Source organism: Tachysurus vachellii, chromosome 7, assembly GCF_030014155.1.
Source record: "Tachysurus vachellii isolate PV-2020 chromosome 7, HZAU_Pvac_v1, whole genome shotgun sequence".
Taxonomy (NCBI): Eukaryota; Metazoa; Chordata; class Actinopteri; order Siluriformes; family Bagridae; genus Tachysurus; species Tachysurus vachellii.
In genome coordinates, this window is record NC_083466.1 from 9,509,108 (window position 1) to 9,527,287 (window position 18,180).

At 41.1% G+C, this 18,180-nt stretch overlaps 1 protein-coding gene across 15 annotated transcripts in view; it reads left to right on the forward strand.

Annotated features, from left to right (window-relative positions):
* The first annotated feature begins 636 nt into the window (after positions 1-636).
* scrib (scribble planar cell polarity protein) overlaps positions 637-18,180 on the forward strand; it is a 75,913-nt gene continuing 58,369 nt past the window's right edge. For all 15 annotated transcript variants that reach the window (XM_060874086.1, XM_060874072.1, XM_060874078.1 and 12 more), the window contains exon 1: positions 637-1,653. In XM_060874086.1, the coding sequence (XP_060730069.1) occupies positions 1,495-1,653 (159 nt within the window). In that variant the 5' untranslated portion in view covers positions 637-1,494. The remainder of the gene's footprint in view (positions 1,654-18,180) is intronic.

Sequence of the window (18,180 nt, forward strand, 5' to 3'; positions counted from 1 at the left end):
AGCTCGCTTTTGTCGACATCATCCTGTGCTTTATGCTATACTATGTCAATTTCCTTTATTCTACTTATACCTTCATTAACCGCATTGACTAAACTCTGGGGATTTTTTAATTTCAAATTGATCAAAAAGCCTAAAGGCCTCAATTGCTCAGGTGTATAAATGAGATAAATCTTTAAATCTTCATCCAAGAAGTTTATTTTTGTTTTTTTTTATTAAATTTGCAAACTAATTCATATTTAATTCGATTGACCCCATTTTACTCCCCCCCTTTCTTAAACACGCCATTACAACAACAAAACTGTATTATAATACTATAAATGATTTATTAGCCTACATTTTGATAGATAAAACCATTTTATAATATTGCGAATCTGCTGATCAGAATCAGCAGGTCCTCCTGGCCGCTAGGCGTCATCTTCTGACTCGACGTTTAAACAACCGTCTGCACCAGAGGACGCTTAAAGAAAAAAAAGATTTACTTTTCCCACTCGTATTCCGGAGCGCCCTATTTTCTCTGCTACGATTGGCTAGTCGTGTATCAGGTACTGCACCGGGATTGGTCAACGTTTTAAACGACGGCGAGTACGAGGCGGGGTTTGACCGAATGCGGGTGTGGAATAAAGACGACTCTGTGTAGTCAGAAACGGTGAGGCGTAGTTGGGGAATGGATTTGTAAACGCGAAGCTCTGGTTGACTCAGTAGCTTAAGCTTTGGCTACAAAAGACTGGAAACTCCCTGGCGCGTGAGAGGCGCAGTTAGCGGGATTAATTGTAGCCGTATGAGTAACGACGAAATAGATATTGTTTGTTGTGGACTTTGTTGGCCGCTGCGGAGGGACACAAAGCCGGCGGAGGCTTTAGAGCTGCGTTACGGCTGAAGAGCTGCTACTAAGTAACTGACCGCTCTGTTTCAGCTCGCCTACATACCGTAACATTTTACTGTCTAATGGTTTTTATTAAGATTATAGAGTCGTTGTTGTTTTATCACACGTTTAGCGGTGTGTTAGGTGACTGGCTAAACGTGAACATTTTAAACCTCTGGCTAGCAGCCGAGTTAGCATGAGAGACTAGCATCATAACAACAACATCATCATAACAACAGCAGCAGCAGCAGCAGCTCTGTGCTGCATCTCATACATGCGGGTCTTTAAAACCCGACGAAGGATTTCAAAGGAAACCGTTTATTTTTGTAGCTGTTGTTGAAATAAAGCAGAATATTTCAGGTGTCGGTCACTTGGTCATTAACAGTTCACGGTTGTTTTAAATCAGAGATGTGAGTGAAATAGAAACGGAAACTTTCCCCCCAAAAGGACACAGGGTTGAATTTCTCATCTCAAAGGAAGAGAAATCGGTTTGGAGTTTGTTTCACTGGACGCTCAAGCTGTAGTGTTTCTGCTTTGGAAGTGAAAAAGCTCTCCCTGGGATTCCCACAAGCCGTGTTCGCCTTTTCGTGTTTCTAATGCGGAGGCCCTGATCAGCCCCCCGGCGGCCCGCCATGCTCAAGTGCATCCCTCTCTGGCGGTGTAACCGCCACGTTGAGTCGGTGGATAAACGGCACTGCTCTCTGAACGCCGTCCCCGATGAGATCTACCGCTACACACGCAGTCTGGAGGAGCTCCTGCTCGATGCCAACCAGCTCAGAGAACTTCCCAAGGTAAGAGAAGCTCTACTACATCATCATGATCATATCTGGGTATGGAGTCGAGCACTGCTGCATCAAGTCAAGAGTCAAGAAGCTTTTTATTGTCATTTCAACCATATATAGCTGTTACAGTACACAGTGAAATGAGACAACGTTTCTCCAGGATCATGGAGCTACATAGAACAAAGACAGAGCTATAAGGACTTAGTAACTTAGTCCTAGATGCATAAAGTGCATCTGTGCAAACAGTGCAGGACAGGACAGTGCGGGACAAAAGACAGACAGGACAGTGCGGGACAAAAGACAGACAGGACAGTGCGGGACAAAAGACAGACAGGACAGTGCGGGACAAAAGACAGACAGGACAGTGCGGGACAAAAGACAGACAGGACAGTGCGGGACAAAAGACAGACAGGACAGTGCGGGACAAAAGACAGACAGGACAGTGCGGGACAAAAGACAGACAGGACAGTGCGGGACAAAAGACAGACAGGACAGTGCGGGACAAAAGACAGACAGGACAGTGCGGGACAAAAGACAGACAGGACAGTGCGGGACAAAAGACAGACAGGACAGTGCGGGACAAAAGACAGACAGGACAGTGCGGGACAAAAGACAGACAGGACAGTGCGGGACAAAAGACAGACAGGACAGTGCGGGACAAAAGACAGACAGGACAGTGCAAGAAAACAGCACAGAACAGTGTAAATGCTGTATGTTCAAACAATATTGCGTGTGCAGAAATACTGGAATGAACACAGTGTTATAGCAGCAGTTACATGAGGTATTGTAAAGTATTGTGCAAAGCAACAATCAACATGTGCATGTGCAAAGAGCATGTAAACCGTTTGATGGATCTATATTGGAAGAGTGTACATCCATCAAACTTTTACATGCTGTTTTGCGCACTGTTTTTGCTCTCTGCACATTACACATTACATTACAGAGGGTTCTCTTGGTCACTGATGTATCAGAGCTATGATTGCAGTCTGCTTTAAGGCTTTAGTTCTCTAAACCTCTCAACAGACGTGTGTATTCAGTCAACACTGCGTGCAGGACATGGAGTCATTTTAGCAATCAAATTCAATACCAGTTCCAGTCTTTCAGCCTTTCCCCCCCTTTCCCATGCTGTTCATACCTTTACAGTTTCTACCTAGACCAGTTTCTATTTGGCTCTGAATCAGAGCAAAAATGGTCCCCTGTGTTTTGTTTGCGCTTTGAATTGGTTTCAGTCTCCAAATGAAAGTACAGGGTGTCCCTAAAGTTTCCATACATAGGGAATATTCACACTTTTTTTTGCAGCAGAATATCTTCCACAATGTATTAGTAGTTGGTATTTATTAGATGCAGATGTTTTGAGAGCTTTTAAGAATGCTTTTTGATGAAGAAGGACGTATTGGCTGGGAAAATGGCACACATCGAACACACACACAAATACAACACTTGAGTATGTGCACACGAGAGAGTTTTATCAATACCAAAGCATATTCTGTATGTACTGTTTATATGCACCGTAAACATTGTAATGCGATTTAAACATATGTTTGTTACATATATCACAAACAAAACATCTGTAAAGTGGAAATAAACCAATACACCACTGCCCCATATGTGTGAACAGAATGTTACTGTATACACACAAAACATTGTCTACATGATTGTCATGTTTTTGTACACACACACACACACACACTTCACCTCTCCCGGCTTTGGCTTGCAGTTTGGCCACTTTATGTACAAGTGTGTTTACATAATCTGTTAGTAATCAGACTGATACAATAGAAGTCATAAATGTATATACAATATTACATATTGTTGAATCTGCTAAGCATAAGTGACTGTACATCCATGTTCCTGTTCAAAAGTTTACACCCCCAGCTCTTAATATTACTTCTTGAGAAACCGAATGTTTACACAGTGTAGGAAATCCCTCAGTTAAAAGATGGGACCGAACAGCATATTGATGCTCTTGGAAAAGGGTCAGATATGCAGAATATGCTGGAAAAGCAAATAAAGGAGTGGGAGGATTTTTCTGTGAGCACTTTAACTGCTCAGGACAGACAAGAATAAAGCACATGTAAATGTTTCGCCTGGTTCAATTTTAGTTGTGTCTGGACTACCTGCAAAAATTCAGGGTAGTGCTGTATAAAAATAGTAAGAGATTTTTATGATCTCTCTTATTTTTTCCCTAATTCTTATCATTTTGCAGATTCTGAGCTGCGTATGTAAACTTATTACTTCGACTGTACCTCAGTCGGTTCGAAAAGTTCTAGTCGGTCCAAGTAAGCTCGATCTTAATGGAATTCCAATTGGATTGAAAGGGGTTTTGTGGAGATTGTGAATAATCCATTAAATAGGAAATAATTAGCCACGTAAACGCTTCAAGTCGATTAGATTCTCAATCGGATATCACAGACATGTGGTGCAGTGGTGTGTATGTTTAAGTTGTACAGAAGTTTTGTTTTTAAATATATGTAATGCACATATAAACAAATATTTCACTCGGATTACAGTGTTTACGGTGAGTATAAACAGTGCTTTTCGGATCTGTAATTATAATCATACCTGTGTGTGTGTGTAAGAGCATTGTGTGTGCCATGTTTCCTGTTAAAGCCCATCACGACCTTCCGATAGCGATCCGATCTGGCCATGAGAAGGATTTTAATACTTTCGTCTTCTCGGTTTGTGCCACATAGGACAGAACAGCAGCTCACGTGTAACGAAATAAATCCAACAAAAAAGTTGTAGTCAATGCAAAACAAAAGGCACGTCCTGCAGCCGGGTCAATTCAGGGTCAAATCACTTTCTCGCTGTAGTCAAGACATATGAGTTCACAAGGAAGCCCAAGGTTTGATTCAGACTGACCTAGAGCACACTGTAATAGCAGGCAGCTTTCTCCTCACTTTCCTACAGTTGTTTAGTAAAACTGTTTGAGGAGAAACTCGAGTCTGTGTGTAAACAAGGGGGAAGAGAACTACAACCGATCAGCACGAAGAGCCGTCTCTGTTTATCCACCAGTCATGTTGCTTTAGTGGGAACTGAGGGGAGGTTGTATATGTAACTGCTACTAAATTCTGCCTTTAAGCTGACACATGAGTTGGAGCTGGACAGAGGGTCAATACTTTAAATCTGTCTGTTTGTTTTAGATATCTGACAGACAGCAGGCTGAGGAGGGGCGAGAGGAACAAATTAATCTCACGACTACAGAAATGTGCTTCAAGCTATGTTACTTCCTCCTCTAAAGAGCCTTTTGTTAATCCACACTCCTGTTTGTAGGAGTGTGTGTGTGTGTGTGTGTGGGCGAGAGAGAGGAAGATTGTGTTGCAAGTCAGCTACCTGCGTGCATGTGCTATGATATTATAGCTTTGGGAGGGGTAAAAAGCGAACACCACAACCTCCAGCAAATGCTAAGTGAAAGATGAGCGAAAAAAAAATCACAGGTAGCGTTTAAACAACAGAAGTCACAATTGGTGACCTCACTCACGCTAAGTGGCTCATACAGGCTGCCTCAAGTCAGGAGTAGGTGCTGGTGGCTGTGTATACGGTGTGTGTTATGTGTTGTGGAGGCTGCTGAGGGTGTCAGAAAGGTGCACAACATTATGCTGACAATGACACAGTGTTACTGATGCAGTGCGACACTTCAGGCTCAGAGCACAGCCCTGTGTGTGTGTGAGAACTGTTGGCATATGGATGCTGCTTGTTCTGCAGTAAAGAGAGAGGTCTTGTTCATCCCAAAAGTAAGAGTCGTGAATTTATGCTGCGCTCAGCTAACCTTGCAATCGGAATCATGGCGTTTTTAACCCTATGCAATCGATTTAAAGCAAAGAGCCGCTGCTTTTCTGTGTGTTGCGAGCAGGCGTGCTGATTTTACATCACTTACTCAGCACGGGGTTAAGGACATTTGGTGCATTTGAGTCATGTCAGAAAGATCGTATTTCAGATTCAGAATTATGGGGGAAAAGTCAGGATTTTCCTTGAGGTCTACATTGACTTTCCCAGCCAGAGGTGTGTCAGTCAGACAACATGGTGGCATAATAAATACAGCAGCAGTGTACAATCATAATATAATATGAAGCGTTAAGTTTACAGAGGCTTTCCAAATCGATTAAAAACACAAAAAGCTAAACACACCTGATACGCATTCTTTGTTCTTCTTCTTTTTTTTTTTTAATTAGATTAATAAAAAAACCTTGTGTATTTTTTTCCTAGTTAGATAAGAGAAGGAACTCCTCCATCTTGTTCTGAACAAATGTCACAATTATGACTTCTCGACCTGTAAATATAAGGGTGGTTTCTTTTTGTTTTTTTTCCTTTGCCTGGGTTCAGAATTATGGGAGTTACAATATTTAGGTGTCTGAATATGATTTGTAGTAATTTGTACACAGCAGAGTACAAATTATACTATTACAAATTTTAATAGTTATTTAACTGAATGGACCACCGTGGACTCTGTGCAGTCATCTTGGCGCTGATTGTTTTTTGAAATGTCGGCCAAATCCCACAATGTTGTCATTTTTCTTACAAACCACAGATTTCGGACCCATTTTCATCTCTTGTAAGCGATGTTTGGCCCAGCGATGACCCACCTTTCTCTTCGAATTCCCTTTCAGGTCTCAATTTCTCACCATCTACCTGTAACCTGGACATGTGGATGAGCAGCGTGGAGCCTGAGCGACTGTTAGATTCAGGCTTCACGCTAACTCTCCCGCCTGATCAATCTGCACATGCCGTTTAGTCTGTTGTATTTTGTTGGATGCAAAACAGTAACAAACTTGTTAGTGTTATCGAGGAAAACTTGAACGGGATCACACTGAGCGATAAAAGGTATAAAAGCTCCACTTTGTCAATGCTGTAAAGCTTAGAAGGTCTTACCTTAGACCTGAGCATTTATGTGAAAGATTTGTTTTTGTTGTTATACAAATCTTCTCAAGAGAGAGAAAATGTACCGGCGTATTTGTTTCAGTTAGTCGACTAAGATTTGGATTTTCTCTTCATACCAATATACCATCACTCTCGCACTTATCACTGCGCTATCAACGGAGCATGTTAGCATTAGTATACGCTAATGCCTCATGGAGACCAGCTTGTGCCCTGGTTGTAGCTGTCGTAGTGTCCTGAGCGTGCCATATGGTGAGGCACAGCGTGTGGTGGCTCTGCCATTTGGTGTAATCTGCTTGAACTCTAATCCACCCTTCCCTAGTTAAGAGTGTTAATCATGACCGGCCAACATACTGACATGCTTCACACCACACATTTCTGGGAGTTTTGTATTTCTGTGAATCGTTTATTGAGAGCCAGGCAGTACATGTCCTGCCCGAAACAGCTTAACGTTTACTGACAGGTATTCGCTTCACCAAGGCCGTGACTGCTGGCCGTCTGACTAGTCGAGAGGTTGAATTAATTTACGAGCGCAAAACTGCAGAGGAAGCAACCTGGTTGATCAGTCTGAGCAGATGGAGGTTTTAGTTGCTCTTGCTGGGTTTAATGATGTTCACCCCGGTGCTCAGAGACACCTACATGGAGGCTTATGCTTCTGTCAGGCAGGCGTAACTAGACTCGCTTTAGTTCTGCTTATTACACTGCTATGAATAGACAAAGCTAAAGACTTTGTAAAGTGCGTACGGCTAAATACTGTCGTTTACTACATTGTACTCGTTATATGTGAATTTCTTGTGTGCTTGAATGCTGAATAGATATTCTGGAGTGTAACACATGCTTTGGCTAAAAAGCATCAGTCACAAGGATGCACAAATGATTATCTAGTTCTGTAAGTTTCACTTGTTCTTCAAACGCTAACGGAGTCACTTTACGTGTGTTTGACGGCATTTTCTGTCAAGTGGGAGAGGAATAAAACTTCCGGTCAGTAAAAAATTAATTTCAGGTGATGCTTTACTTCTAAAATTCATATACTAGATGGTAGAGTGCATAGCGCACACGCATGGTTAACGTAGTGCCACATTGTGAGCCTGTTCATTAGTGACGTACATTGATACTGACCGAAACAAATGATTTGATGATACAGCACCTTATGTTTGCAGGTTCTCGTTTCAGTTTTCTCGCCACACCCTGTTTAAGTGTTGACTGGAGAGCGTGAGAGATTTCGCTGAGTGTTGCTAGAATGTTTGCATGAACCTGTATTTATTCAATTGAAGGAGTGATTATACCACACAGAGCCTGGGAGAGACTCCGTGTTTTTGTTTAGAGGAGCAGGCGGGTCTTTATTTCCTGCACTGGAAAGGAAGTGGGAAAAAGCACACCAGCATGCATACTGAATGTAAATATATGGGAAAAAATCTCAAAGCCTGCACCGTAGTGTACTTCGTAATTGCCGTCGATCACAGCCGTATTTAAAGTGCTCTTGTCTTTTGCCATAGAAACAGGAAGTGTTTATAATTGCTCCTCAGCAGGAGGGAGTAATGTGGGGGGAAATAGGATTAATAGTGTGAATATTGGATCCTGATCTTGCAACTGTTCAGGCTCTGATTTGGCAGCAAAGCAGCTGAATAGACAAAAACCCCCCTCACTCCGTCCTGTTCTCAGTCACAGTGCACCTCCTGATCTAGCTTCACATTATGGAAACCTTAACTTGTGCTGTCCTTTTGCATGTCCTTTTTTATATTATTTTTTTTTTGTGTAAGACGAAACCCCCTGACTGCACACAGACCCTGAAAGCTCGACAGATAAACCCTGCACGTTCACAGCATCCCGTACACAAGAAAAGCTGCAGGAAAGCAGGCCAGCTCATGTTAATCATTTACATGCTATCACTCGCACATATTGTACAGTAAGTAAACCACCCAGTTTCTCAGCTTGCTGTGCACATTTAAGGAATCATCTGGAGCATTGACAGGTTAGATAATGTAATGTGACACGCCCTGTTGCAAATCCAAAACTTTGCAGCTTTTATTTCACCCGGTGTTTGTCAGCTGTGAAAACCTGGGAAAAACTCATCTGGAGTTACCAACTAGTTGTTTGTTTGTTTTTAATAAGGGAAAAGTGCAGCTTCGTACAAGGTCACTCGGAAATGTGAGAACATAAATGTAAAACACAATTTTTTCACACCAAAAATTTCAGTTTGTATTGCAGAGACAGAGGTAAACATTTATCTTTTTGGTTACGCAGGAAGAACCTTTAGGATTTTATTCTTGCAGCCAAAAATGCTCAATCAGCTCGATCATGCTGCGGCTTTTTCCAGAATTTTCGCTGCAAGCCAAGGATTCTTCACGTGTAATTAGTTTTTACGATAGCTGTACTCCATTTAATACAAGCGAATCAAAGTGGGCTTTGGTTAAATGTGTATTGTAATGATGTCAAGCGATTCAACTCTTGACTATTAACTACTGGAAGTCTGCTGTCTTTTTGAAAAATTGCAAGTGGCGTTTGCTTGATTTTCCCCTTCTGTTTTTGTGATGGCAATATCTCTGAGACAGCATTTTACTTCATGTTTACATGATCTAGTTGTAAGTTTTCAGTCTCAATGCTCGTCATGTTTATAACGTCTTTTTATTGTTTTGTTCGTTGTTTGTAACCGTAATGGGCGTAACGGACAACAGGCATTTGGTTTCAGGTAGCTTGTTTTCAGATGCAAGACTACACCACTTATCAAAAGGTTCATCAATCTAAATAGGCCATAGTGATTAAGATACTGAACATTTAGAAGTCAAGAAGGATGAGCTTCACTCTTGTTTTACATTTTGTTCAGCATGTGGTCTTGTTTGCTGAGATATTAGGCTACCTCCGTTGAGCGTGTGTAGATTGTAGTTCTCAATCGGTTCGATAGCGTATCGCATTTTCCACAACTGATGCTGTACGTGAAAGTGAAAATAAGACAAGACGACGTCTAAGATCAATAGCGTGCATTGTATCAAACAGCATGCGGTTCAGACTGAGGCCCATCCCCCCTACTTCACAACATCCCTTCTTTTGTCCCCTGCCCTGAGCCAGATTAAGGCTTCATTTGTCTTTGAAAGCATGCTTAATCACTCGCACATACATACACACCCTGCATTCTCACACGCAAGGCACATTTTCTTCAGAGGTCTCCACGTGACGGCTGTATGCTAATCTTTACACATCCAGGCCTGGGAACAGTGCATCACGTGTGTCCTACCTGTCTGTGCGCTTTACTAATGGGAAGCGCAAGCTTGCTGTATCAGAAAGAAAAAAGTTCTCCGACACGTAATTCAGTTTTCATTGCAGTTGTAGAGAAGCATCAACAGACTGTGGGTTTATTGATGAACATATCAAAGCAGACCTAGACTTAAGCCTTGGATATTGAAACACCTCGTTGAGACGAGAGATCAGAAGAAAATGTCCACACTGGTTCGAGCCCCGATGAAGGACATAGAAACTCAATTATTCACTCTGTTTTGTGCCAGCATCTTGGCACTTTACGGTGCACTGTTTATATGTGATTTTTAATGTTCATGTCAATTCATCATTCCCGCTCAATTTTTATGCCATGTGCTGCCACCACGTGATTAGCTGATTGGATAACAGCATGAATGTGCATGTGTTCCTGATTTTGTAAACGGTGAGTGTATTTCACTGTGCAACACTGACATTATTCAGATCAAGCAAAATATTAGCTGCCTTGGTAAAAGAGAACAAATATTATGATAGTTCAGTGGGGTCATGTAAAGTTACGAGTCTTGTGCTAAGCCAAAGTGCATGCAGTGTGTTTATTTTAACTCCTAGACATCTAGTTGTGAGACATTGAAGCACAATAGGATGAAATGTCTGTCTGTACAGCTCAGCCTTTAATTAAACCGCTGACTTGAGAAACACAGTTCTAAACTGTAGCATTGTTGTGATTTCAATCCTGTATTAATTAGGTAACTCTGTAAAATCATAAACGCATTAGAGAGAGTTTGAGATGGTTCCATTAGGACTGGGCAAGAAAGCAACGTAACAACATTGTGCTATAACATCACCATAATACACATTTTGAAGTATTAAATCTATTGGCCGCTGTCAGTGCTTTGTCGTTCTATTAAACGTAAGTGCTTTAAAGTGCTTGGCCATACAAAACTAAATATACGACTTGTTCCATACCCTAATTCGGTCATTTCCTACCCATCATCCAGCTTCCCCATCATATGACAGTATTTCACTCTTTTGTCTGTCTGACTGGTGTGTGGGTGGGTTGGTGTGGGAGTGGGGGTGTGTATATGTGTGGGTGGATGTGTAATGTGTGTGTGTGTTCCTCTGTTTGAACCCAGTGGGTGGGGGTGTGGTTGGTGGGTTGGCTTCTCTCTGTAGCCTGTAGAACTGGCCCAGCAGTGCCCATAAATCACAGCTGCCATTGTATGCTATGCAGTAAACCTCCACTCATCCCCTTCATCCCCCGCATACTCTCACTCTCTGTTCCTCCAGCAGTCCTCTGGCCAAGACTGAAAAGACCCACATTTAGATCAGACGGTCTTCTTTCCTTTTTGACCTAATTAGTCCAATACATGCAAGACATGTGCAAGAAGTGTTTAATATCTCAATACAGCAATTATAATGTGTTGCAGACATTTTGATCTTTGTCTTATCAGCTGAGTGTTTTATTTAATTCGAATAGCTTATTGATTATTTTGCTGTTTTATTAGTGGGGGAAATTATGAAGCATATGGAATAATGCACTAATATATTATGGATTAACAGTGAAGATTCAATGGAAAAGTATTGTAAGAAATATTTTTACTAGGAAATGCATTATGGGGATTGCTGATGCTTTAAGCACATGTACAAGATATGATGTTTTAAGCATATGTTCGGAATACAGACGAGACAGGATCGTTTTCCCTCCTAGTTTTCTTTAAATTAAAAGTCAGGTTGGTTAGATGGTAGGTAGATTAAGGCTAAGCATCATCACAGCCTGTGTGACACTTAATTCTGTGTTATATATTGACATTCATGCTTCTTCAATTTGTTTTCTATCCATTTATAATGTTTCTGTTTGCCGTTGTTTGTAATGGCAAAATTCTAGCAGCTGTTAATGACAGAGTAAATAACGCTGTGACCGGAAACGCGAAAGCAAAACACTCTTCAACTCAACTAGTGATGTGTGACTCTTGATGCTCTTGAGGAGCAGGAGGTAGTTCTTAATTTAGAGTGCGTTACATTGCCTCGTGATGCAGCATGAGCAGCCGTTCTTATAGAGGCAGTTGGCTTGGACAAGGTAGAAGCCTGTTAGTTATTCATTGTTCTGAAACATGGCATGAAACACTCGCAGTTCAAATCTCAGAACAATCGGGAAACCACTCCTGATCCCTTTAGCAAGACCCTTAACCGTCAGCTGCATTGCTCGTTGGCATAAAAGCCTCGTCAAGTAAGTATATTTAAATGAGGTTGTTAGAGAAGGGGACGGAGATATTGTGTAATCCAGCAACATCACCAATGTCATGGTAAAGTCTCAGCTTTCTGCACGTAGGATATGTCCTTGTTTTTCAGCACATCTTACTGCCTCAGCTGTAGCAGTTGTGCAGCGGTGATTGTAACATAAGAGGCTGGAGAATCTAATTAACTGGCTGGAAACACGTAGCAGCATCACCTTTTGTCTGAACAGATGACTAGGTGCCTCCTACATCCTGCCCCACCTCCCTGCTGTGGTCTGATTCCGGAGGAGGATTAGCCCCTTTTTTTTTTTTTTAGCCACTTTGTTCTGTAGTTTGCTAGATTCACTCCGAAGAACTGAAGCGAATGGAGTGTGTGTTCAAAAAAGAGGAGTACGCCTGTTTTGGAACAACGCAATACCTAAACATTTCACATGAATTCCAGGCAGTTGGACAGATCAGCAGTGTTTGCAGGTAAATAAAGGTGACGTCAGGTGACCTACAGTATGCTGGCGTTAAGCTTGTGTGACTCTAAACGGCCTTCCATGCAAGCACTTCAAATTTAATCCCAAAGATAGTCACCATTCACATCAGATTGTTTACCGCCTTCTTCCCTCTGCCTCTGTTGAAATCCTTGTCTGAGCTTGAATCAAGCTTTATGCATTCTCACCTCGAAAAAAGGTTACAGCTGAAATTAAATGGAGGCACACAGGCTCAGGTGACCTCCAGCAGCGGCCTTTAATCCACTCTTTAAAAACACGTCTCTCAGAGATTTTTATCCAAGTGAAAAGTTTCTTAGTGCAAACCGTCACACTTGTGTTCTGTGCACCAGGCTGTGTGTGACCGACTTCTCAAGCCAAAAACAAATCCTAAAGCATTTGCCGATGGACCCTTTACATTAACCGCTCCTTTTTTATTCTGCTCACTGTCAGTGCAGGAGCTTAATCAGCGTGCGTGTGACCGGGTAAACAGGCTCCAGCACATATGGTCCAGGCACAATGATTAAAACTCAGTGTGACCGGATTCACACCCGCCTGGAAAGACATGTCATTATTGATGCCTTTGTCTTGCTCTGCTGCTCTGTGTGTGTCAGCCATTATGCAGTTTATGGACTCTGATGTACACTGAATCAATTTGAAGCTTATTAATGTGCTTCAGAACCGTGCCATCAATTTTGATCATAAATTTGTTACTACCTGTAGGCGAAAACACAAATTAGCCATTAAGACAGGAAAAAAAGGATTTGTTTTAGTGACCCGACATCACTGATGATCTGTGCTTTGTTGCTGATCATAATGTACACTGATCACACCTGAAGAACATGAAGCAAGCCTCCTAATGCAGAAAACATTATATTAATTACCTTTTGGTAATTGGCTTAAAAAGGTATCCTTGCAACTGTCTGTATGTTTTCCACCACTAGATGAGACTTCAGTTTTTCTGTCTTTGTCTTTCTTTCTGTCTGTCTGTCTTTCCTTCTGTCTTTCCTTCTGTCTGTCCTGTCTTTCTGTCTGTCTGTCTGTCCTGTCTGTCCTGTCTGTCTGTCTGTCCTGTCTGTCTGTCCTGTCTGTCTGTCCTGTCTGTCTGTCCTGTCTGTCTCTCTTTCTGTCTGTCTGTCTTTCTGTCTGTCTTTCTTTCTTTCTTTCTGTGTCTGTCTTTCTTTCTTTCTGTCTTTCTTTCTTTTCTTTGTTTTTAGCTGCTAGATACAGTAAGCTGTATGCAATAACAGAATGTAACTTGTTTCATGGATCGTCATAACATTAACTGTGACTACAAACTGTTTACAAAGTGCCGTGTGTTTATAAATTAGAAATTGCGATCAACTGGATTATTTTCCTCTCGCACCATTGGCCGTGTGTTATTACTTACATCAATGAATCCAGCTCTGTGCCTTTTAGACCCATATATAAATAATAAAATCCCACATTAGCTTATTAAAAGAAACCAAGCAAATGTTTGTTCTATCTCTTGAACTGGTTTTATTTTCAGCCCCACATGTGAACCATGACAGAATAGAATCTGTTTGAAAACCTCCGTAAAGCAGCTGATTTTTTTTCCATTGACTTTGGAAAGGTACTGGGGTCAACTTTCTTAGAAATGTTTGTTGAATGTTCAAACTGTTCAGGGATATGATTATACATTGTTGACTCAAGAGGCCATTTTTGAGCAGTGGCAGTAGTGCCCTCATGTTTTAATGATGTCAGCTGTTCTGTATAATTATTTTTTATGTTCCTTCTATATGTGTTTGTCCTCCTTCGTGACACGCATAACACTCCCTACTATAGGCTCTGCTATGGCAAATCCCCACCGAGTCATGTTTCCAGGGCTACAGGATGCGAGTGAAACCCGCATGGAGCTCATGTTGCTGGTTGCCAAATAGACCATCAAGCTGTTCATGCATTCTGAATTAAAGGAAACATCTTTACAGAGTGTGTAACGCTGATACGATACTGTTTTGCATCATCTCTATAGGAACGATCAAGACCTTCTTTTCCTCCTACATATATATGACATTCGGATGTAAGATTTATCAAGCAACACACTTGCATGGGGTCATGAATTCCCCCCAAGCAGGAAGCGTATCAGTGATGCTGTTTAATGTTTCTTTTGATGCAACAGCAGGTCGCGTTCTGTGGTGTATTTGAAGACTGACCCGATCGCCCATCAATTGATTCTGAACCCCACCGTTTTGAAGCAACTCTTAAAGGTTATTTTGCACTTCCTGACTGGAATGGCACATATGCTCTGTAAAAATAGTTCTCTCACCCGCCCTTCTCTCTTAAGAGTTTAAAGTCAGGACATCTGTCCCGACATGTCTATAACTTTCAGTCAAAATAAACCTTAAGCTCTCTCATCACCTGTTTGTGTCCCGATGTTGATGCACTGAGTATCAGTACTATGTGTAGTGACGATGTTGATTAAGATTTGAAACAAAAGTGCATGGCAAAAGCAAATGCATGTGTGTGATTTCAGTGGACTTTTACTTGTATGCAGCAAAAAAATAAAAAAAATAATAATAATCGTGTAGACCTTTTGGCCTTGAGGTTTCCCAGACATTGTCTTTGCATGTCTGCTGTTTAAATATCTTGTTTATGCATTGAACAGCCCCAGACTGAAGAGTATGTCCTGTCAGCTTGCTTTGTGTGACTGTCATTTAACGTGTGACTTTAATTGGTTTAGGTTATTAGGTCTCTCAGGTAGACTCAGTCATATCCGAACCAGCTACAGAAGTGCCAATGTTTACGCATTTCTGATAAGTTTTACAAAGGGAGCGCGTTTGCTTCAAGTTATGACAAGAAATATACCAAAAGTCAAATCCTCCTTTTCCCCCTTTACCAAAATTGCAGATGAGCCAATCAGCATATGAATCTTGAATGATTGACGGGTCTGTAGGTGGTTTCGAAATCTGACTTTCAGCAAGCCGGCACTGTAAATAGAGATTAAATACGTGGAGTTCTTTAGCTAACATTAAACATGTAACATCTGCGTAACATCAGTTATCAATATTTATGAAGTAAGCAACAAAGGTTTAGCCTGCCAAAACCTGCGCTTTTGATTTTTTTTTTCTTTCTATGCTGAAAAGGGGAAGAGGCTGATCATTTCGATTTTCTTTCTCTTTCTGTTTCAAAGTGACACATTCACATCTTTACAGATAAACTAAAATGGTAATGAATAGGAAGATTTTGAAATTGCTGGGTTTTTTGATGTTCTCACAGTGAAAATATCAGTCATGTGAAACCGGTTCTTGGTTTCTATGAAGAATGAAATTAGTTTATGAAACGTGACAGTGTTTAGATCTTGATTTCAGTGGCAGAAATATATCTCTCTTGGGGTTAAACAGGTCCGCAGACTTAAAGAGCTATTTCATACGATCGCTGGCTCCTTGCTGCATAAAGATTGTTGTAAAGATTTTTTTTTGACTGGCACTTTGTTCTGTACTCCTCCTTTTAAAATCTCTTTATGTAGTTGGCTTTGTGGACATTACCATGCTAATGCACTTCCATTAGCATAAAGCAAAAAGCTAGAGCGTGCTGTGGGAGTGTTTTTGTCTGGCGTTGCAGCACTTTGCGTTGCAGGCTGTAGACAGCACCTTTTGTCTGTTTTTGTTCGATCCTGACAGCACAGGAGAAGCTAGAATGCGTCCTGTTTACTGAGGCAATTACGTGTGCCGGAGCTCGGGCTCGTTGATGTGTGTGTTTGTCTTGTTGATTCCTGTCTGCTGGGAGAGCTGTGGCAGGCAGGAAACGAGAATAATAGAGTGAGCTGAGGAATGTGGTGTTTCTGTTTTGGAGAGTTTGTCCGCTCAGTGCCTCACACCATCACGCCACAGCACAGTTGCAGTAGAGCTTTACGTAAACCCATTTTATCTCCCCTGCCCTCAGACTAGCAGCTTGCTGAATGAGTATGTTTACATACACAGACTAATCTGATCCAGAAAAACCACCAGGTCTTTGGGAACCCGTCATTAATCAGATGTCTTTTCATGTTGTTGCTGTCAACACCAATAGTACCAATACTCAACGTTTTAGGATTTTGGATTTTGCTTTTTTTTTTTTTTTTTTTTTTTTTTGTGAATGTTCGATTTTAGTGCAGCTGTTTTTTTTGTTTTGTTTTAATTTGTGATTCAACTTGCAAAAATTACACAAATTTTTGAATTTGCAAGCACATGATTTTTCTTGTAAATTCCTAGCCGTAAAGATACATATGCAATTACTCTCTACAAGAGCTGTACTCGTGTTTAAATGTGAATCAACGAGGGCTGAGTGTGCATTTTGATGATGTCACATGCCTCGGCGCAGATCCGCTGCTCCTCCCTGTATCATGGAGTTTGTTTATTTGCTCGTTCATTTCTGAGATTGACTGAGTTTCTATATGTAGTACATGAGTACACTAGTTCACTTGCTGCAGGGATGGACAAGTCATAAATAACTCCGTAAGTTAGTCCCATAGCATGGAATGGCTCCAGATTTTGCTAGGTCAGAAATCTGCATAATAACATGCTTGTTAATAACTTATAGTATATAACGTGTGGCTAGCTATTAGGGTACGTGTGAGTGCAGTGGTACAAAATAATGTCGTTCTCCACTAACATGATGTTTAACGCTGAACGTTGTATTTGTACCCTGTGATTTGAGTTGTCCTTGCCTCGTTGCTTGCATCTTTAAATGATAAGTTAATAACTTGAATACAAAATCCGCTTCATTAAGGGCTACTAAAAAGTCTGTACACTTGTATTTGGGAGTTTTTACATTTGCAAGTCACACTGTATACTTGTGTTAAAGTGACAGCCATTTTAATCCAGATATATTTCTCTCTCATGTTTGTGATCTAGATATACTGTACAGTGATGCCATATTAACACAGCCTTAATGTACACATGCATCATTGTTGAGGTAAAATCTGTGCTTTATCACATTCCTTGAAATTCAGAAATGGCTTTGATCTGGTTTAAGATGTTGTATCTGCTAGCTGCCAATTCTATTCCCTTCCATTCTATTCCATTCCATTCTATTCCATTCTTTTTGTTTTCATTGTGACGTCTGGAGTTAGTCAGTGAGTGACTTAACATGTATCCGTCTGACCTGATGTGTTTAACCCTGACTCTACACAGCACATGAGACTCCTCGATCTGATTAAAGGTTGCCAGTCATAAGGTCTGACAACAAATGATGCCGACGATGACCGTGATTCGTAGTTACGTGTAGATGAACAGGAAGGTGTATAAAATGCTGTATTCGCCGCTGCCAAGGTACTCGATTTTAAAATCCAGCGCTGCCATATCGTTGCTCGAACTAAGTCATTTAGGCTTGTTTTGCATCTTACTTGGATGAGTGGTTTTAAACGTCCACTTACATTCCCATAGCGTGCGTTTAACCAAACAGCCATAAATTTACCCAGAGAACCGACAGCTTCGGTAGCACTAGTGAGCTGCAAAAATAATAAGAAGGATGTTTTATGAGGCTACGAACCTTAGAACCAGTGACCTGTTGACTTGTTGACATAACTGCAGGAATACAGAGTATTAAATTTAGTAAAAATTAAAATTGTACTGCATGATTGGTGCACTGATACACTGATAAATGATGTCAATTATGCTTATTATAGTTTGTGAAGTAATGCCCAAAAGGCAGTACTGTATTGCCACCAGAACCAGTCCTGATGCACGGCATCTACCTTTGGAAAATATGAAAAATAGGCAAATCTCCTGCTCGAGTTCAGT